At 44.0% G+C, this 22,328-nt stretch overlaps 2 protein-coding genes across 7 annotated transcripts in view; one reads left to right on the forward strand and one right to left on the reverse strand.

Moving 5' to 3' along the window:
- Positions 1-238: 238 nt before the first annotated feature.
- Positions 239-17,465, reverse strand: LOC144150134 (juvenile hormone acid O-methyltransferase-like). Of its 4 annotated transcripts, XM_077681977.1 has the most exons (7): positions 16,747-16,939; positions 14,345-14,445; positions 13,758-13,942; positions 10,692-10,944; positions 4,110-4,257; positions 3,181-3,294; positions 239-1,749 (listed from the first exon to the last, which is right to left on the reverse strand). In XM_077681977.1, exons 1-7 carry the CDS (start codon positions 16,928-16,930, stop codon positions 1,724-1,726), a joined length of 1,011 nt encoding a protein of 336 aa, XP_077538103.1. In that variant the 5' UTR covers positions 16,931-16,939; the 3' UTR covers positions 239-1,723. The 4 variants fall into 4 exon arrangements, with proteins under 4 accessions (XP_077538103.1, XP_077538119.1, XP_077538095.1 ...); XM_077681993.1 differs by lacking the exon at positions 16,747-16,939 and adding an exon at positions 16,961-17,465 and having other exon boundaries at positions 239-3,294; XM_077681969.1 differs by having other exon boundaries at positions 239-3,294; positions 16,747-16,937.
- Positions 17,466-17,640: 175 nt separating this feature from the next.
- Fcp1 (RNA polymerase II subunit A C-terminal domain phosphatase Fcp1) overlaps positions 17,641-22,328 on the forward strand; it is an 85,179-nt gene continuing 80,491 nt past the window's right edge. For all 3 annotated transcript variants that reach the window (XM_077682037.1, XM_077682030.1, XM_077682044.1), the window contains exons 1-4: positions 17,641-17,880; positions 18,295-18,378; positions 18,447-18,531; positions 20,084-20,209. In XM_077682037.1, the coding sequence (XP_077538163.1) occupies positions 17,657-17,880; positions 18,295-18,378; positions 18,447-18,531; positions 20,084-20,209 (519 nt within the window). In that variant the 5' untranslated portion in view covers positions 17,641-17,656. The remainder of the gene's footprint in view (positions 17,881-18,294; positions 18,379-18,446; positions 18,532-20,083; positions 20,210-22,328) is intronic.

Below are 22,328 nucleotides of genomic sequence, written 5' to 3' on the forward strand. Positions count from 1 at the left end.
CAGCATCCTCAATGACGCTGCATTAGGGATTGCGGCTTTGGTTCTCGTGCTCTAGCTTGCTAGCCGGGTAGTACAGTTTAATTATAGCCACGACCACAATAATGCAAGTCGTAAGTTAGCTAACTGATACCTTCGCGTATTTGGTGCATACATTTATAATGTAGATATGTTGTCTTGAATAAAATAAGCTGCATTGCTGACAATAAATAGTAGAATAATAGAATTCACCTTGTGACTCTTGAGGTTTGAGCATTTTATTGCACTTTATTGTCATTTTAAAAGATCAATTATCTGAACATGCTGGTGTACAAAATGGATTCTGAAAAACTGGTTTGATTGAAGAAAAATTTCATTTGTCAACCATGCTGTGTTTCAGTGTGCATGTAGTGTTACAAACATTTACATTTTGTTCTTATATGTTTGGTTGGCTGCATACAAGATGCGAGGCTCACTGTCACGCAACAAACCCATAGTATTGAAGAATGCAAAAGAACTCAATGGTTGGCAAGCTTTTACGATATAGTGGAATCCAAATCATTCTTTGCCACTTCATTCACATCTGTTAATTACTAGGATTGGTGTCCACGCTCCATCACAGACTCGCATGAGCATTTAAACCTTCTAAAATTAAAGCGCTGTGTCACTTAAACAAATTTTAACTTGTTGTTCAGTTAAAACTAACAAGATTGCAGTGTAACAAAAATTGATTCACTAAAATACACTTTCTTTAAAAGGATCCCGAGGCACACCTTGCGAATGCTATGAAGCACATAAGGTCCGCCGCAGAGCGCAATTTGCGTAATCTCCTCCTGCAAGGATTTTGCTGATACGATTAGTGTTAATGGAGTGACCATACATCAAACGAATGCACATTTCTGGCCATCTCTCCTGCCCCATTTGTAGTGCTGTGGCAGGTACCGCTGTGCTGGTCACTGCCCTGATCCTGTGAATTTCGGCAAAAGCACTGCAGGGACGATGGAGTTTGAAATAATTAAGTGCAGGAAAGACGTTGTATACTTTGCAGCATGACAGCGAGCTTTCTGTTGTTCATGAAAAAGCAATACCATTCGGCTCAGATCTTCTTAAGCACGTAACTTCATAATTGCACGAGTTTATGGACCACGTTCAAAACGCTTTTCGGTAGCTTTATAAAGAAATACTGGTCTGTTTTTTGTGTTTGCACTGGTAGCAACCAAATAAGTTGAACTGAAACGCAGCAATGGGGACATGTTTTGATGTAAATTCTATTTGTGCTATTTTCTCAAAAAGCTGCTTCTTACGCATAAATACAAAACAACAATGGCTAAAACACGTGAAGTTTGCACAATACACAGCTCAAGCATGGCAAAGGTGCAGCGTTCAGGGTATACAAATGTGAGGAGAAAACTTCTGTTCCAACAGTGCACTTTTGCACTAACAATGAGCACCATAGAAATGCCACAGAAGCATTTTGATGGCTTGCCTTATAATGAATTTCAATGGCTAAGTTAAGGCTACCACTGGAACAGAGGTAAAATGTTACACTCCCTGCACACAGCTAAAATAGAAACAATGCACCATTCATATCAAGCGCACTGATTCATAACATGGTGTGCAGCCACATTAGTTCAAACAGTAGTGCATAAAAAATTACATCTAGGCCATAAAACGACGCGTGACGTGCAGTGCAAGTAGGGTTGCCACCTTTTCCAAAAAGAAAACTGGCTGGTGGGGGTAAGGAACATCAGTCACAGTTGAGCTTGCATTGTGCTATAATTAGAAAAAAGAAATAGGGAATAAATTGAACAAATGATGACAAAACTTCAACTCTTCAGTTGTTCTTAAATTGCACTATTATCTTCTGGCTAGGGTTGCCACTTTTTTTTCAAATAAGAAAAGCTGCAGTGGAGGAACGGAAAGAATGGATGAAATTTCGACAATCTGTAAGGGTGGAGGAGGGGGTTTGACATAAAACGTGTCGAACTGGCTCCTTACGCCATTTTTTTTTTGTTCTAGTGTGGATGGAGAAGTCTACAACACAACCCATCGTGTGTTCACAGTGAAAGATGACTACAAAAAGCCATCAAAGGAGGTGGTGACTGTATAACGCAGTGGTGAGACTGGCACAGTAGAGTACGTGTTAAACGTAATTCTGGGTAGTAGCAGCTCCAGTGCACTGTTATTTGAAGTCTTCAGCCACTGACAATAAACCAACAAATGCCTGCCAGTTTCAGGGTTCAACCGGCAATTGACAGTATGAACACAAAACCGGGCTTGCCAGTCACAATCCGGCCAGGGGGGCAACCCTACATACAGGATCTCACAAACACAGGATCTCACAAACATGTCATAATCATGAAACTGCAGTAAATTTCATTGATAAGAGTAAATTATAAAAAAAAAAATATTATTTTATGCTCTTTGCAGCCTCACTATTTCTTATTTGTGAATGTTGTTAAACCCACATAAGCACTACACTTGATGTACTGAAGACTTCGAAAAATCAAGTCTGTCTACTTCAAATGCTGTGTCAACTGCAATTTTTAGGTACATCATTGGGTCATTGTTGTGGTTTACAAGACACACTGGGAGGTTTGATGTTTTTGTGAATTTAGCTATTTTCAGCCTCTCAAAAACTGGACAAAATTCCGCTCCCATCTTTTATAGGTATACTAAACCTTTCAAAAATGGTTCAGCGATTGTGAATGCATGGAGCTAGGGTGAAGCTTTAAAATCATAAAATTAAAAAAAGTGTAAAGAGGTCTCATTTCGCGACCTCTCACACATATCAACCTCTACATATTTAAGCTTTCACACATATATTAACAATATTTTGCATAATGCCCTTATAAAAAGGTGCTGCATTTTGCACCAAATATCTATTATGCTACAGCAAGCACATGCTGAACAAGCGTCTTGTACAGTTCCAGTGGTTGTACGGCTGGAACATAAAGGTTTGAAAAAAAAAACAAGAAAACTACACTAGACCGATTGCATCACACAAACAGACAACTAGCTGCACAACCGCTTAACACACTTCCAGCGGGACTCATTATAATCAGGACCACGACAGCAGGCCTACAACACTTGTCTTGCAGGATTGGAGTTAAAGCGACCTTCAGCTCGAATTCACACGTCATACGTTGTGCATTTTGGTGCAGAGGGCACTGAGGAACGTGATAGAAAGCTGGAGGCTGCCACCTGGTGCAATCTTCACTCCTTGCTCCACACTCAACTTCAGTGCTTCATCCAAGAATGCTGGCCGGCTCTCCTTTGGGATCCGCACCACAAATGGCATGGCCCAGCTCAGGAATTCTGCAAAACATGAAATTCAACATCAGCACTGCGTATCGTATGGTGCTTGTTGTGGCAGTTATCAAATCTGTTGCCATATAAGCCAGCTGTGACAGGACCAGGGGCGGACTTAATTCCCCCGGTGTCTAAACAAAGAATGAATAGCACACATGCACGCACACGCACACACAAAAGAAATTAGGGTGCAAAAACAAGAAAGAAAACAATGTAAATGATTGACAAAGATTTCTGTTTCGCATCATTTGCCAGCTAAAGACGGACTTTCTGGTTTTAGTTAAGATTTTGCCTGCAGCTGCCACGCATTCAACATGTCGTTTGACAATGGTTATCTTGTAAGGCATGCATGGTTAACGAATCCTAGATTATAAACTGACCTTTAGGCAGGCTGACTCCCACAAAGTTGGCCCACTTGTAGCAGGAAAGAATTTTTCTCTTTTAAACGTAAAGTTCACCTAGTACCATGATAAAATTTCCATAGCAGTCGCTGCATCCGGTACAACATGTGCGCGGCACGCAACGCCTTTCTTTAGGAAAACAAAACCTGCGGCATATTTTGCATAAAAATGTCGTGAGGGCTATGCCAATGTAACTGCTTTTTTTCATGGTTGGACTGCATGGCCTGGTGAAAACTAAGCGCAAATAGGGGTGTGTGAAACAAGCTAGCACTAAAATAGAACACTTAAAACTAAAAAAGCAAATAATGAGTTTTTCAGAAAACGTACAGGAGTCGCAAACTTTTATGCGCAAACTTTCTCCTCGCAAACTTTTATGACGCACTTCCCTGAAGGTGGTTGTGCTTGAATGAGATGGCCTACCTTGGAACTGGGTACTGCTGGTGAAGGTAACCTCAGTGGTGCTGAGTTCAAGTTTGTTCACCTCCATTCCAACTTTGCGTGCTTCTTTTTGAAAGGCTTCCTGGGGATCCTGCCAGTGGCACTGTGGGGGAACCAGGCGCATTGCATCCTGGCAAAGTGATGGCGCAGTTAACATGTGTGTGACAGTATTGGCACCTTTTCCACCAAGAGTGCAAATGCGCACCTTGCAGAAAGATACTATGCCAACAGAACTGTTCTTTGGCACGTTGATGTTACAGCACTGAGTCATTAGAAGGATTAAGCACCTGCTCTACTCCAGGCAGAGTTCGCAGAGTTGACATTGAAAGCCAAAGTAACACAAGTTTTTTCCTCGCAATGGCCCTCAACTTAAGGAGTGTATTGGTTTGGGCGAGTTGGTAGATCTGGCGTATTGAAGCGCAGCAAAGACGAGGACAGGAACACAGACGACAACACACAGAGCGCTAACTTCCAACTTTAATGACGAAAAACCCAACCACCACATATATAGTGCTCCAAGCACCGACACCCCCTTACACGCGAAATTTTGGAGGCGAAAACCATCGCCGATTTGGGGGATAAATCCATTTCGAAGCCGTCAGTTGCTCTCGGGGCAAAAGAGTTAGAATTTTTAAGGTCAAACCCGTGAAGTCTTGTGCAGAGCGTTTCTCTTTCGCGCATGCGTCTTCTGGTTGCCCTCGCGTCAATTTGGCAACTTCCCATTTCTAAAGTTCTTTCGTTCTTTTTTATCGGTTTTTATCGGTGTACTTGCGTTGTATACTTTTATCGTCTTTTGACAATGTTAAACTTCTCCGCAGTTTTATTTGTGTTGTTGTGATATTGACTACATCCTGGTTGGTTCAAATGAAGCATGTTGGCTGATAGTGAGCACTATATATGTGGTGGTTGGGTTTTTTGTCATTAAAGTTGGAAGTTAGCGCTCTGTGTGTCGTCGTCTGTGTTCCTGTCCTCGTCTTTGCTGCGCTTTAATACGCCTCAACTTAACCCGAACTTTTGGTGACAAAAGTTAAAAAAAAAATAAATAAAACTTTATAGTTCAAACTTGGTCTAACACAACTTCGTGAATACCACTCTCTAATAAACGATTTCTTGTTCTTGTCTTCCACAGCTTCAGTAAAACCAGAATCCCTCAATGCTTTTCTGGTCACGAAACTACGCCGTAACGCCTAGTAACGCTATGGGAGGAGGGTTGCTATGTCGCCGAAGCCGACGCGTTGCGGCGCTGGGAGCACAGAGGGGCTACCTTGCGCGTCTGATTGCCACATGCCGCGGGTTCCACACTACGGCAGCGAAGCAGGCTTTCAGTGCTACGCACAAGACACCGTTTTCATGTCATTTCTGCTCAAGGGACCGGCGACGGTTGCCGTGGCGCGGGCAAAGGCGGCCGCTCAGCTGATAAGCAGCTTCCCCGCAGTCGCGCTGTGCCGGAGCTGTTGGCACACGCCTCCGGCGGAACCGCGGCGGCTCCTACACGCGTGACGGATGGCTTTCTCGCACGACACTCTAGAACTCAATATGGCGGATGATGGACGCGCACGCAACTCTACTCCCCTAGGGGAAGACGAGACCTGCGTGCTGCCTGCTGCGTCGACGAAGCTAGGCCCCCACGGAATCCGGCGGCGTCGGCAGGTTGTTTTAGCAGTTTCAAGAAATTAGTCGATCGCAACTTTTAGATAACCAACTGATAGCAACTCTCAGCGCTGGCCATCGACCCTCGGGCGGCCTCTAAAGTATTGCTCCGAAATTATGCTCGGTGCCGACGAAATTCCTGCCTTTGTCAACACGGCGTGTGCATTACCAGAGTCTCTCAAAAGCATTGAGGGGCTCTGGCATAACAAAAGGAGCTGTCAGTCCCTCGTCACAAAAATATCCGCCGTCGTGGTCAGTACTGTAGACCCGCAACGAATTCGAACCGCACTGCGTACCTTGGACGGTACAACTTCCCCAGGCGCCGCGGAGCGCCTTTCCATATTTATTCATTTCTGGCCCCACGAATGACGCCGCATCGAGCGTAACCCCACCGACCAGGACGCACCCGCGCTTTGCACGCTCGGTAATTATTAGAGACCTTCTACCGGCGTCACAAGGTACCCTCGTCGCCGCTTGGACCAAACGCCGCAAAAGGACCTTGATAACCTTTCCCCGGCTGGGATTACTTTTCTCGGCTATGCGTTCATTAGTGCACACTCTACACACGACGTCCGAGATGTTGTTCAGAAAATGTTTCGCCTTCCTTGATCGCTCTCCTGTTATTTTTGCCCATGTTTTATTTATTTCCCTTCCTGTTTGTTGTCTTTTTTAAATCTTATATTCATGTACCCAGTGCATCACCAGAAGGCCCAGGCCCAGCGCTGTTGGTGAGCGGTTCAAATAAATACCTAAGTAGCGTGCCCGGTCCGGCGATGAAGTACACAGTGGCTGTGGAGGCCCTGAGGTTAATCTATGGACGGCGACGTTTGGTTACAATACAAAACTTGCCAATTAATGAACATGCATAATTTACAAGAAATCACAGAAGTACTTAAACGCACTCAGTTAAAGATATTTAACTCACAAGGGTCTCCCGGCATCTGGGCATTTCCAAAAAAAAAAAACGCAAAGGCATTTTCAAGTGAGGAGGTCCTACTAACACCACACTCTAGGCCCCTGATTGGCCACAACAACATTCACCGAATGTTTGTGCACAAATGATCACGTGATCCACACTCTCACTCATTAACATCGATGAGACAGGTACAATAAAACTGATAAAACCGGCTAACTAAAATCAACTCCGAGCGCTCGCCATCAACCCTCGGGCGGGCTCTCTAAAAGTATCGTTCACACGACGCCCGCCGAGCGCCAACAAAATACCCACGTTTGTCAACGCGGCGCGCGCATTACAAATTGAGCTGCCAGTCCCTCGTCACCTACATCCGCCGTCGTGGCGACACTCTAGCCCCATAACGAATCGCAAACTCATTTCGTACCTTGGACTCGTGACACGGCGGCGCGCCATTCCCTATCCATCTCTGGCTCCACGATTGACCTCGCAGCGAGCGTCACCCTACCGATCAGGACGCACCCGCGCCTCGCACGCACTGATGCGGTAATTACCACCGACACTACACAAAAAGACAGACACCATTGTATGTCAAACTAAATACGAGTGATCGCACACAGTTGTCTGCGCTGTTAACAACTGCCTCGAACGGGCAGCAGCTTCAGCAGTGCGCTTTGCGCGCGGGTGGCGCGGGCAGCGCGGGCGCGGAATTTGCCCCCTCCCTGACAGCGGCGAACCTCGCGGCAGCTTTTGTCCCTGCATCAAACTGCGGCCGGAGTTTCGTGACCAGAAAAGCATTGAGAGACTCTGGTAAAACTAACATTTCATTAAAACAATGTGCAACAGAAAATTCACACAAAACTTTCACCAGTTGCTTGTAACAAATGTGACATGGTGCTCTTATTGCAGCCAGGTGATGCAGACTACAGCAGAACAAATGAAAGAAAGCAATTGATTGTAGAGGTAAATTCCACCATTCTTTTCCTCACCTCTGGCCTAAAGAATGCATCCTTGAATAAAGAACAGGTTCAGAAGGGAACCAGCAAACAGACGCACTTGTCTGTTGTTCGCATGAGAATAGTTTTGTTACAAACAGCATTCTAGACAGTTCAGCCTAAGTAATTATTCCATGGGCGAATATTCAAAACTTAGAGTACTTCGCAAATAGAGTTTGCTATTCGGTTCGCAGCGCAGCTTTACTATCCAAAGTATTCAAAGTCTTTGAATATCAAAGTTTACAAATAACAGAGCAGTAAAAGTTGGCTCTGCCGCACAACATGTGAACAGCGAGCGCCTGTGAGTTGGCTTTTTTCGCACGATATCGAAGCTGTGCAAAGGAGCCTGACATGGGGAAGCCCTGCACGAAGCAAGTGCATGTCACTCCGGTGTATGTGCAAGTGCATGTCACTCCGATGCTAAGTAAAATGCTGCTTGTTTAATATTTATAAGGGAAAAAGAAGCTTCCTGTCAATAGAGCAGCATGAGTGAGAAAGAGGAATCAAGTGTTATTACTTGTTGGCATTGCTTGCAGTGAGGTCATACCACTAACCAGCACGTCTCTTTTCAATGACTGGAGGGACCACATCCAGTCAAATCTGTGTCCTGTATTCACAGCATGTTGAGGAATGTATGCAGAATTTTTCTTGCAGTGCTCTGCCATCTGATTTGATTTCCAGCAAGTTTTTACCATCTGTATTCGATTCACAGCCCCAATTTGATATTTGAACACCTCTAATTTTAACTTATCGCTTGAGGAAGCATGGTATACTGCTGGCCACTATTTGAAGACCTAATTCCAAAATTTGCCTGTCTGAGCACTTCTCAACGCTAGAGATATGTGTTTAGAATAACCTCATGCTACAATTAGCCAACCCAACCACAATTTCTGATCCAGTTATTATTGTTTCTATGTTGTCATATAATTTTCTTAAAGGGATACAGGATCCATTCATAAACATAGTGCAGTTGCTTTATCACGTTAAAGATTACAGTGTGCAGGTTATATTCTGGGATATTTCGACTTATTTATGTGAACTTTTCAAAAAAAAAAAAAAAATCCAATCCCCTTTATTTGACGACGACGATGGTTGAAATGAGAAAATCAAATGGCGAAGTGCTCAAGTCAAAGCCGCTGCAATCAAAGTCAAAGCATCAACGATAAAAGTGCAAACCACTTGAGAGTCAAAGTCCAAACTCAGACGGCAGCAACTGAATCCCTCACGAGAATGCTGAGTGCCCCATCCAACCATAGTTGTCATTCAAAGTTAATGTATATTCAAATTCACTTTACATTCCAAACTGCGTGGACCGTGTCAGAATGCAGCAATCAGTAGACATCGGCTTCATAATGCAAGGGACCCAGGTTCGATTCCGACCACGGGAAGCGTTTTCTAGGGATGAAGCCCCCTAGGGGCTCGGGCTGTCCACGTCTCATGTCGTCATCGTTGTAACCATCGTCTCATGTAGTCACGGTACTAAAACACCGGGACACTCGTTTACGCCTCGCACTAGAACGCTTCGTCCTTCAAAGACACGAGACTTTTACGGCAAAGCTGTATACCTTTACCCCCAACGGTTTCATCTCCATGGGCAAAAACACCAAGGCTCCAAGAATACACTTATACACTGCATGCTTCACTCCTCCTCAGGTTTCACATTAACGGAGATAGCCCGGGATTTTTCTTGTGCCATCAGCATCACCACCATCATCACCATGTGCCCTCCCATTGTGTAAAGTTGGCTTTCCTGCAGTGCGTTTTAGGTAATGACACTGCCATCAGTGAGACCAAGAAAGCTTCGATTCGAAAGAAAGGGCATTCAAAAGTGCCATTTCTCTCTAACACTCCTTCTCTCTGATTTGGCACACTCTTGAACTATGCTTGAGCAAAGTTAACATTAATTAAAGGATACGCAAACACTAACGTTTTGACTGAAGACTGAAATACCACAAGCATTGTGCGGAAGTTGCTCGTGAGGTGACTGCGAAGAGCACCGGGCATTCTCACTTCTCTAGAGTTTTAAAAATAATAAACTACAGCTCCAGACTTTTACTAAATCCTAGAATAACTAATTAAATGAGTGCAAGTGCAAAATACATCCACAAATAGGAGCTCAGAAAATTCACTATGGGTTCCTTTTAACTTGAGGGTTACTGCATAACATGTACACTAGTGTATTTTTTAGGCAAGCTGAAAAATTAGCCCACAAGCACAAGATTGAATATAAACTTCTGTTACATTTCTTCCAGCAGTAACCACAACTTTTAAAGGGACAGGTGACCACTTTCGTGGAGTGCATGTCCTCCAGCTCATATGAAAATCAGCATTTTTAACCACAAGGAATTTATAAATACAATAAATTGGTGGAAATAACTTTAATTTGGCACTAAACTTTCTGGTATCTGAAAGGTGCTGCCATGTAGTGCCTAACGTGACACTATTGTTCATAGAAAACAGCTCTGTTTCGGTTTTAATGCATGATTCAAAAACTGTATAAAGAAATCGAAAAGACCACTTATTATTGTTTCATTTGGGGACGAGCTTTTAAATACCTCTTTTCATGTCATGTACAGTTAAAAGTACGTTGCCACGTAGCTCGCTGTCACTGACAAGTTTTTGAATACCTCTTTTCATGTCGTACACAGTAAAAGTGTGTTGCCACGCAGCTCACTGTCAAAGTTGCCAGCATTTTTTTGGCAGCATACTTATGGTTGGTATATCTAAGAATTACACTTTCAAACGTTCTAGGTCTTCATCAGGAAAACTGTTTTGGCTCAAAATGTTTTAAGTGATGCCCTTTCATTTAGGATAGAGAGCATATACTCCACAAAAATCAGTTGGCTGACCCTTTTAAAACTTTTGCATCTCTTAGTGGACTATTATTTCCCATGTGTGATCTAAAATAAATACAATAGTACAGTACACTATGACACTAACAGCACTTCAACTGATGACCATAGAGAATATGTGATGACAGGAAAATGTAAGCAAGGCCAGACGTACCAGCATGTATGCCTTCCATCGGGCACTGTCTGCGAGCTGCTTGAGTACGTCAAAAAGACAACAGCGCACGGGCAGAATCAAAACGCAGCAACCACGAATATCGAGCAGCAGGGATGCCTGGCGTAGCCCACTGCCCTCACTGCAGGGCATGGCTCCACCATAGTAGAACAGCTTGCTGAATGCTCCCCGGAGCTCTACTGGCACACTCGATCTGAAAGGCCCCCAAGTTGGCACTGACTGCAGAAGCGAGGCACTGGAAGCATTGGGTCAAAAAATGAAAGCACCTGTGCAGTGCACCAGCTGCGTGCTAGTTGGTGTTCACGCACCAAAACAAACTAGTAGGCAGCCAGAACCAAACGAAGCCATTGTATCAAGGCAAAAATATTAGATACTCGGTAGGTCGAAAAGCCAGCATCCCTGGCACACGGAATGGCCAAAAGATTGCACACAATATGGCCGACAGCTCAGAGAATAAATAGAGCAAGTGAGTTTAAAAGAGAGTTGGGCAAATTTGGGGCTGGGTGGAATTCGAACCAAGACATTCAGAATGCAAGACTGGCACACACCCCCAAGACCACCACAGCTTGGTGAATCTAATGGTGGACTTCGTGAATGTGTTGTGGCTTTTGACGTCGAAATGTGTGTTAGAGACACGTACTGATGCCTACATGAGAATTTGAGCATGCTAATTACAGAAGTAGCAACGAGGCAAGCAGCCAGGTACGTTGGGTGATGCCAATGCAGGTATGTGTCCCGTCATAGTTAACATAGAGGAAAAAAAGCGGAAAGGGCAAAGGATGATGATGATAATATTAAAAGACAAATTCTGCAATCGAACACTTATGCTTTCACAATCACTATGTCATAAGGAGCACCCAAGGTGTCCTTGTAATTTTTTTTACTGGTTACTTTATCGTAACGGCTCTGTTCCTGTGATATTATCCAGTGTGTACGAAGTGCACAAACAATATCTGCTGCAGCATCAAATTGTGAAATTTACTCCGCCACAACCTTAAACATTTTTAATGTGTTTGCACAACTTATTTTACATCATGAAACAGCTACCTTTGCACAATCACTATAAAAAGGCTGCATATACCGTAGGGACTTTTGCAGCAGTGTGAGGTATTTTATGGTGGGGGGGTACATTGGTCCTGACAACCGAAAACTTGCCAAACAATCAATTTTCTGTGTTAATTTTATTTGCAGTCTGCAGGCCCCTAAAAATGTACCTGCAAAACATTTCAGCTGTATATTTATTATTCACTAAGCCGTCATACTTTGAAGTACCCTAAATGACAATTTTTGTATGTGTCTAAACGTCATGCCTTATTTCCTTGAAGTTGTTTTTTTACCCCTGATGTCAGTTATTGCCCATAATATTTTACGATGTACTGATCCCATTTGCACAATTACCACTGCATTTTTATGAACTGAATAAAGCAATAGAAAATCATGCAGCCCTCCGTCTATCCGTCTAACGACGACAATGGTTGAATGCAAAGCTTTCTCGTGAGGTATTCTGTAATTGGCATCTGGGCTTGAACTTTGACTCCCATGCAGTTTGGATTTTGATCGTAGCGACTTTGACTTCGCCCTTCACCATTTGATTTCGCACAGAGAAAGCTTCGCGTTCAACCACTGTTGTCGTTGGACAGAAGGGTGCATGTTTTTTCTGTCTAATTTTGCAGGCCCATGCAACTCTCTCCAAATCCAAACTGCTTCGACCGTGCCAGAATGACGCAATCAGATAGACGTCGGCTTCATGACGCAAGGGACCCAGGTTCAATTGCAACCACAGGAAGCGTTTTTTTCTTCTTTCCCTTCATCCACAACCATCGTCATCGTCAGAGAAAGTTGGCTTTCCTGCGGTGCGCTTTTCATGTAACATACGCCATCAGTAAGACATGGAGAGCTTCATATAACATTTTTTAGCTAATGCAAAATTTTGTGCAATCCATGTTACAAAAATGTTAGTATCTGCTGACCTGACATTTGATATCGTAGTAACTTTTACAGTAACAATGGTAAAATAATTGCTGCGGCTTCATTGCACTCTCTTGTCTTTCCAGAGCACAAAGGAATGCAAAGTATTCTAGTGTTTAGTAGGTTGATAATAAAAAATTTAGGCCAGAAGGCGCAACTGTGAACTTGGGCCACACAGGTGAGAACTGACTGCATATTTGTGCCGCTTAGAATGTTAAAATAAACTGAACTGTGTAAATCTCAAGAGTATACGTTTAAAAATAGCAAGCATCTCCTGAAGGCCAGTGTACCCCCTTAAATGTCATTTATTATACGCACAGAGCGTTCAACCAAACATTCTTCAACCAAGTATGCGGGTCGGCAGCAGGCACTTCAGTTTACTCCGTTGGCAGGGTACGAGGCCTACCACATGGCATAATAAAGGCTTGAGAGTAAATATTCAGAATGGGCACAGGTCCAACTTGTAATACCCGTTAGCACTGGTAGATAGAAATTCCTACAAAGTTTTTATTTTTCACCAGGTAACTCCATTGAACACATCCAAGAAAGAATACAAAAAAAGAGCTTCACTTTAATATTTAGACTGATAGCCTATGGCTAGTGTCCACTCCAATACAGAAATGCTTTATTGCATAGCAAAACAAGGCAAAATGCCATAATGCAAGGTATAAACCGATACCACACTACCAAAGCAAACCATACACATTGAATGGACGTGTAAAACAGTCTACATATAAACTCGAAATTTCTCGCAAGTTTAATTTGATTGCCAGTACATTCCAGATTTTGCACTGACAAGCTCAGTCAACCTTTCGGCATAAACATTTTTAGCAACAGGTTGGTTGAAATTACCATTTGTAGCCTGTCTCATGTTATCATCATCATCATCATTTATTGTACCCTTAAAGGCCCCTTGCGGGGTATTACATAAGGGGGGGGGGGGGGGCGAAATAATAGTACACACATAGCAGGAATTCAGACAGTAATACAGGAACAATTCCGACATACATTCGTGTAAAGAAAGTGAAGACGTACTGAGAGTCAGTGGCAGGGGGAGATTTAGATGACTGTCTAGTGTACCTGGTGGAGAGGTCTGGGACGTGGCGATATGTGATATCCCGGTGGTGACAGTGCGCTTGAGCGTACACAATGGCCTCCGGGGCTCGGTCAATGGCCAGCAGGTGGGCAAAGTGGCTCTCGCACATGGGCTGCAGCACTTTCCGGCTTATCAAGCCCAGGCCGCACCCTAGCTCCAGCACTTGCTCCTGGGGGACACAGGGTGCGACCTGTCAACACTGCGCCCTTCACAAGCCAGGAAGCACAGCTGCCAGCACTGCATACCTGGGCTCGTTGTTCTGCCCAGTGCAAAAAGGCAAATGCGCACCATTCTGTTTGCACCGTGACCACGCACAAAGACAAGCTATAGCGCAGCTGCACGGGTCAAAACGTTACTAATGAACATTCATATACCTACAGCTTGACAACATGCAGAAGGCAGGGTCGAACTAAAGTACTAGACAAATTTGCAGCGCAAGAGATGCCAACCTTCAACTCCATTTCTATGGAGTGGTGCAACTTGCCAAGTTTATAAACAATAGTTGGTTTACACATCAGATTGTGGATAGGCATGAAAGGCACATGCGCTCGAAACTTGTTTGATTACTAACCTGAGAGAGCCACGTCATCTCCGAGGCATAGTTGCTGTACTCATTCTTGATGTACTCCAGCGGCAAGGGAAACGATGCTACTCGATCCATTGCAGCACTTCCTGCAAGGACGCAAAATAATAAAAATACTGTTTTTATTTAAAAATGGGGAGAAGGACACAGAAATCCATGTTTGAAGATTCTGTTTTTTAAGTCGTTGCTTAACTGCTTATGTATGCTTTTTACCGAGAGATAAAAAATTGCACAGAAAAGCAAATTGCATAGTTAAATTTCTACAATATGCAACAAAGCTCTTTCAATTTGCAAAAAGAAAAACAATGACACATGGACAGCGCAGCAAGCTTTATGTGTTCTGTAAACTCCATAAACTTCCACTGTCAAAGCTCATACTGCCTGAGACATTTGCCAATGCGAGATGACGTTATTTATTTATAGAAACCAGTGTATTTACCCTTGCGGTGAAGCTACAAAAGGTTGCGAAGACTAGCACATAGTTTGAATAAGCAGCTATAGGCGTCTGCCTTTCTGTGCTTACTATTGAGAAATATCAGAGGGGTGCTTTTCTTCACTGTTTCTCCATTGCTTTTCGTTCTCCAGTGACATTTCCTTACTAATCATTGAAGTGCCACACAAAAACAGGTATTACTACCCCATACATTTTCCTGCACTATAATTAGTGACATCACAAATTGTAAACGGTGCAACTTAAGATTAGCAGACTGTGCTTCAGCATTTCTCAGAAAGAAAAAGAAAGAACAGTAAAACAGGGACGAGATGAAAAATAAATTTCATGCAGGTTGTCAAATTTGGTCAAAATCTTCTGCTTGTTGTATAAGCACGGTCAAAATTCATGCAGGTGCAGATGAGAGCCAATATCTTTTTTTTGCCTGTTAGGCACAGTGCACTTGAAAAAGGACGCAGAAGAGAAACATGTGGACACACCTTTGCTCCGTGCCCTGTTTCAAATATGCTATGCTTTATTGAGAGTGCTGGAATCCCAACTAGCCCACAAGTGCACACTAGGCCTGTGCTATGAAAACTTTATTATAATTACTATTAATGCAAAAGCACGAGTTGAGTCGATAGGTAAAAAACACGGCATCCCCGGCACACAGGCAGCACACAATGGCTCAAGGAATAAAAAACAGGGTAACTGAGTCGAAAAGCAAATTGGATAAATTTTGGTCTGTGTGGGATTTGAACCGGGGGCCGTCAAAATGCGAGCTGAGCATGCGTCCCCAGCACCGACACAGTTCGGCGACTTAAGATGCATTAAGGTGGACGTGGCGAATGGACTGTGGCCTTCGACTTAAAAACGTGTGTTAGAGAGATGCACTGAGTGATTTAAGCAAAACTAGTTACAGAAGCAGCAATCAGGAAAGTAGCGAAGTATGTTCCCGCTAAATGTCCTCTTCGCTTGGTGATGCCAGCGTGCATGTCTCAAGCCATTGTAACTGATAGAAGAAAAAGATGCAAAGGGAAAATGATAAAGGTAAACCTAGTGAATGCATTGCAGTCTTCGACTTGGAAAGGCGTGTGAGGGACATGTGCTGAGGCCTACAGGAGTGGTTTAAGCATGATAATTTCAGAAGTAGCAATAAGGGGAGCAGCGAAGAACATTCTCACTAAATGCTCTCTTTGCTTGGTGATGCCAATAATGGGTATGGGGCAGTCATAGTAACACAGAGAAAAAGAAAAGGATGGAAAGGGAAAAGGATGAAGATAATAATAATGAGAGGAAACATTTGGCAATTGCATATCAACACTTTCTCAGTCACTGCGTCATAAGGAGTGCTTAGGTACCATCATAATTATTTTAATTCCTTTTGCTAGGAGTGCTCACTTTCTCGGACCCAAAATCCTTTGCGGCCTATATTTTTCAACATAAGGTTTGGATGAGGTTCTAGTGAAACTGAACAGAGCATTTCTCCACACTGTGATAAGCTTTGCATTACGAGATTTTGCTCTCAAATAATCTCAAATTAATGTTGGATTGGTTGCTGGCACACATATATATGTCGCATATTCTAACGGCAGTTTCGGGGAAATAAAAATTGTTAGTTTGTTAAGGAGCAAATATCAGCCCATATGCATGCACAAAAGCCAACATTTACTACAGCGAAGCCAAACTAGGGATAATAAGGAAAACCTCTGATGTCTTAACTTCAAGGTCAGAACGCGTAATAGGAAGCTTCCCATACAAAAACAAAAATGTTTTCCTTTTCCGCGATGTTGACGAATTCCGACCGATCATGATCACTGCAAGATGCTTGTACTGGCAGCTATAATGCGTAAACCCTGCGCTGTTGAACCGATGACCGGAGGGCGCACGTTATATATTTCTCATCGCGGCCACGTGTGTTTGGCGCGCGGCAGATGTAGCTATAAGCCACCGTACTCACGCCGTGCGGTTCCAGTGTAGAATGGAACTTCTATGCAATGCCAATTCACAGAGTCACCTTGAATCACAGGAGCGAAGTCGATACGACATAACGTGAAATGCGATTGTAATATACGAAAAGAACACGCGACATTAGGACGATCATTTACGTCTAGAATCGGCCAACGCGGCAATCGAAAGCACATGTTGTGCAACTTCCACGAAGAAAAACGTACCTGCAGAACTGAACCGAACCGCAGGATTCTTCTTTCGGCGCCACAGACGCAAGCAGCGACGCTTCCGAGAGCCTCTTCTGCGCCTTGACTAGCGATCACTTCCTCAAGTTCATTACAAACGCGCACATACGCAGCGCTTCCTTCACGCAGGCGTCGGTAATCGCACGATCCGCAACTGTCGCGACGCAGGCTTCGCTCGCGGCGCCTTAATGATTTCGACCGCAACGTTTCTTGCGAACGGACCCCCTCGAAACGCTTATCGCACTCGACAAAGCGAAGGGTCGCGCTCCGTGCAAATACACTGTCGCCGAGCGACTGAGGCACAGGTAACACCCGCATTTTAATCTTAAACAATCCCCAAAATGAACGTGAGAAGCTTGACACTTTATCTTGTGATGCGACGAGGAGCGTCTATGCGGAGTAAAACGGGAAATTATCTCGGGCGATGTGGAGTGCGCGACTTCAAGGTTGATCGCTGGTCACCCCAAAGGAGTCGCAAAAGCCATGGCAACGAAAAGGCCCTCGCAGTAAAAAAGTATCGGAAAATCTAGGTAACTTAGTAAACCACCAGACCATTGATTTAAATTTTAAGCAGTAAATTTTGCCCAATAAAATACAAAATAACAATCTAAAAACGAAGAATCGGTCCTAAATAAATAACTGCGCGGCTGCTACGGCGCTCGTGCGAAGAGCGTCATGGCAGCCTCGCGTCGGCAGGTATTGCATACCGGCCGAACGCCGATCAAGATCGTCAAGTGGAAGATCGAAGCTGGCAGCCGGATTTCGCACGGCACAGGGCTCTTGCTGTACAAGAAAATTGGCGAAGATTCTGATGCAAGCGAACTGTGCAAGCTCAAATCCGAGTGCGACGGCACCGTCGACGTTCTGATCGCCCAAGAAGGAGCCGTGGTAAATTCGGGGTACGCTCAACTTTGAGTTTTTTTTTTATTCTAGTTTCTTTTTTTGTCGTCTGCACACGCGTGCAGCAATATGTAGCACTCGATTGTTTTTTCCAGAATGTCTGTTGACTGCACAAGCACTGTTCCAAACGTGTAGCGCGTGCGCGCGCGCGGGCTCTTTCGAACGTTGATTGGAGTCGTGATGTAATGGTCAAACGCCAAGCTAAACCATAGTCATATTCAGCACGAACGGACCAAGCGAGAGGATTTTCGCCCCACTGTTCGTATAGATTCTCGCGGATTTTGCCCGTCCATGTGATGTTTCTGTGTTGTTTTGCTCTGAACGCTGCCTACGCATTGAGGATTCGAACACTGACGTGCGCGTGTCAGAACGTGGATTTCACAGAGACGCCGTTTGACCTTCGTCTGTTCCAGTGACCCCCTGTTGGAGTTGGCCCTATGTAGGCACCCTGTTGTCATGAAAGATCTGTGCGCCGAGTGTGGAGCAGATTTAAGACAGTAAGTGAGACACCACCGTGTTCGATGTCAGCGCGTGCACGGTCAGACGACGTGTCCTTTCTGTACAGGTCTGGCGAAGCCGTTCCGACGCAGGCAAACATGGCCTCTGTCAGCATGATCCATAATGTACCTGAACTTCGTGTGACTCAAGAGGTGAGGTTCTCCAAGCGGCGTGATAAGTGTTGGCTGTTTCCACTGCCATCTGCACTCCAGTGATGGAAGTGCGTTGTGCACGCCTTAGCGAAGTGGTGCCGTGCCTCTTTAAGAGGATGGCTTGCAGTACCATGCTGTGGAAAATGGTTACAGCCAGTTTTAATGGGCTCAATAAAAGTTTTTGTAAAGGAAGAATTTGATGCATCGTTATATGCTGGGGGGTGAGTCTGCACTCTCTAGGAACTCAATAGTAGTTCTAAATGCATTAGCATTAAGAATTACTTTGGGGTTCCCAAATAGGGTGAGGGCATGCCTGGAGAGGTGTATTTTGTTTGAATGTATGCAAAAACTTGGTAAATGCTGCCGCATTTACTTAAACAGCTTGGTTCAGAGAATGCATAGACTAAGGTTTCTCGGCTTACAAATGTAGCGGTTCACAACACAGGTTCAATGCCCACAATACTATCTTAGTCGTGACCAAACAGATGGAGTTACTAAGTTAGAATTGTCTTCACGATGCGATTCAGCACAATTTGATGCTCTAGTGGTGGTGATGTCCTGGTCGGCTTTGGGTCCATGTTGTGCAATGCATCTTGGATGGAATCAGCGCAGACAACAGGGGACGCCGAGAAGAGCACACAGGACAGGTGCTAATCCAGCGCCTGTCCTGTGTGCTCTTCTCGGCGTCCCCTGTTGTCTGCGCTGGTTCCATCCAAGATGCACTTCCAACTTGCAACACTTGTGCAATGTGGCTAACACTAGTTTCTTGCAGTGCTAACTGCCACAAATTGGTCTTACGGGTTGCTGCACACATGCATGCAATGCACCAATGCAGAGCTCAAACTACTGGCCTCAAGAAATCTGAAATGAGCGCGATGTTTCCGTTTTCCCCACCCTAGGAGAGTCTTGCTGGAGGCCAGCTGCATGCTGCTAGCCACCTGGCATTTGCTGCTTCCTCTCGTTCAGTTACCACGCTCCTCAATTCTGCTCTTGCATGCAGGTGGCATCGCTTCTTACCTCTGGTTTTTCTGCATGTGGGCTTGAAAGCAAGTCAAGGAGGCAAGCGGGGATAAATTGGATTTTCTAAATTTCACCACCTACGACTCACTGGTTTGATTCCAGCATCAAATTTTTTCTTTTTCATTCTTTAATTGGATGAATGGCCAACCCTGTTGGAGCACAGCTAGCGGCCACAATCACCGTTGGCTGCGGAAAATGTTCCTCACACTGCTCTCGCTGTAAGGAAAGTCACTGGAGACTACTCAAGAATGTCCTCTTTGAGAACTGCATGGTTCAGTGTAACAATCGTGCACATTTGTACAGCATTTTGAAGGGAATGATTCCGCACTGCTTGTAGTGCGGAATAATTTGAGATATATATGTTCCCTGTAATTCAGTGCGACATTTGTCATGGCAGCCTCTAATCCTGCATGAAACTCCTGTGAGAGACTAGATCTGCTTATTGCACTGCTGGTGCTGTTTTGGTGCTGTCTAAATCTGACTTGGCTCATCAAGTGTCCTTTGCTCTGGTGCTTCGACCTTTGTTTTCCAGCAAGCCCGAAAACTTGGCAAAGCGGATGAAGAAAGGTTGCGATCACTGCGCAAGCTCGTGCTTCTTGTGGATCTTGACCAAACGTTGATCCACACAACGAGCGACGATGTGCCAGCAGACTTAAAGGTATTTTTCTCCCCCTTTTCTGCCCCTCCTGCATTAAAGCTATGCTCCCTGTAGATTTGCTTACTAGACTGGCTTTGTAGGATTGTGTTTGTGATGCTTGTTAATGGGAAAATGAATGCACTACCAATTAGGTAGCTTGCTTTCTGCACATGCAACCTGCTATGTGTTCCGATGTTTTTGTGCCCTCGCTTCCCTATTGAAGAAGATAGCCATTTTTTTTGTGTGGGCGGCCATGACTATTGATTCCTGTTTGTTTGAACATTCTTTTATGTGGTGCTGCAATGGCCAGCTAATTCCTGACAACTGTGGGTGTGTGTCAGGGTGTGTCTACAAGTAGGAATATCCAAAACATTTTTATATTGAAGTGTATAACGCGGTACTTGATTCAGCTTCGAATCGGATATCACCAATAGAAAATTTTGAAGTTCGAAAATACAAAGGGACAGTTCTTTCAGTGAACGCAGATACATAAAATTGTGCTTTGTTAAAAACTAGGAATGCTCCGCTAAAACACATGCAAAATGTACGCTGCTTTGCAGTGATTCAGAGCTAGTTGGGCACTGGATGTATTGCACTTGGGCACCCATGATCAACCGCTGCAAGAATGCAGCGGGGTTCTCTGCTATTTGTAACTTAGTGATATAAGGATGCAAATGTGCAGCTAGAAGCGGCAAATGTAGTAGATATTTCCCAGCAAGGACAAGCAAAAAATACAAATTAACTGAATTTATTCAATGGAGAAGTTTAAATTAGGCGGCTTTAAAATACATTGAAAACATAGCGGGTCAACCAAAATTTCAAAATTTGTTTGAATTAACCAAAAGTTTGAATTGTCGCGAGTCTACTGTATATGAGACATAAGAAATACGGTGAACTTGTTTAGCTTTGGGCTCCTAGACATCGAGATAAAGCTTCCTTGACAAGAAGGCGTTGACACTGGGCGTTGACACAATGTTTATCACACACTTGTGCCAATTTCGGTCTCAACTTTTTTATACATTTACATTAGGCATGAAAAGTATTTTGTTGGACTCATATTTAAGATGCTTGTTAACCATGGTGACATTCGCAGCGTAAATACTTTTTAAAAATATAATTTATGCGTTGTTAGTGCTGGGACAGGGAGTCGCAAGAAAGTTCAAAAAGGGATGATACTACCACGCCATGACAATATGCGGATGAGGGCTCAAAAGTGCAAGTCAATATTGCAGGCCTCGCACTGCCCAAAATATATCACAGAGCTAATCTCTCTTTATCCTCTATATCAAAGTGGGTGCGAATCACAAACGTCACTGTTCTACACAACAAAGGAGATGCTAATGAAATTTATAATTTCATATTTATTTGTTTTACCAGTATTTTCCAAGTGCTAAAAAAAAATTATACATCACCGTCTTTGTAGTTTATTTGAACAACATGATGTAATTCCGCCTGCTCAAATTTGTTTTCGAAAAACATAGATCTACTGAACTTGCCCTACTTGAGCAGAAAGAGTATCTTATACAGCTTTGAGAGGGAAATGTTTGGTCTTGCTTTGAGTATGATGGCATTTGATTGTATTCAACATTTAATATTACTTAAAAAGCTTGAGATACACGGCATTCAAGGTCGTGCATTAGAATATTAGGTCATACTTACGACATAGGCACCATTTGTTCAAATGAGCATGCACTGTTCTGACCTAAAACCAATCCAAAAGTTATTCCATAGGGCAGTATCCTCAGACCTTTCTTTTTTATCATCATCATCAACGACAACGGCCCACCTGGGTCCACTGCGGGATGAAGGCCTCTCCCATTGACCTCCAACCGCTCCTTTCCTACGCTGCTCGATTCCATTACTTGCCTCAGAACTTCCTTATTGCGTTCCGTTATCAAGTTATTGCCTTCCCTTTCCAGACCGATCTCTCGGTATCCATTTTTTTAACCTGGTGGTCCACTGGTTGTCACTTCGTCGCTCTACTTGGCCAGCCCTAGTCCATTTCTTGTTTGAAATATGATATCTTCTGCTCTAGTTTGTTCTCTGATCCAGGGAGATCGTTTCCTCTCCTTTATCGTTGCTGCTGTGTATCACTCTTCGTTCCATTGCCCGCTGAGCCGACCTACGTTTGCTCCCCATT

Source organism: Haemaphysalis longicornis, unplaced genomic scaffold, assembly GCF_048455015.1.
Source record: "Haemaphysalis longicornis isolate Haplotype H1 unplaced genomic scaffold, Haemaphysalis longicornis Haplotype H1 scaffold_1, whole genome shotgun sequence".
In the NCBI taxonomy this organism is placed as follows: Eukaryota; Metazoa; Arthropoda; class Arachnida; order Ixodida; family Ixodidae; genus Haemaphysalis; species Haemaphysalis longicornis.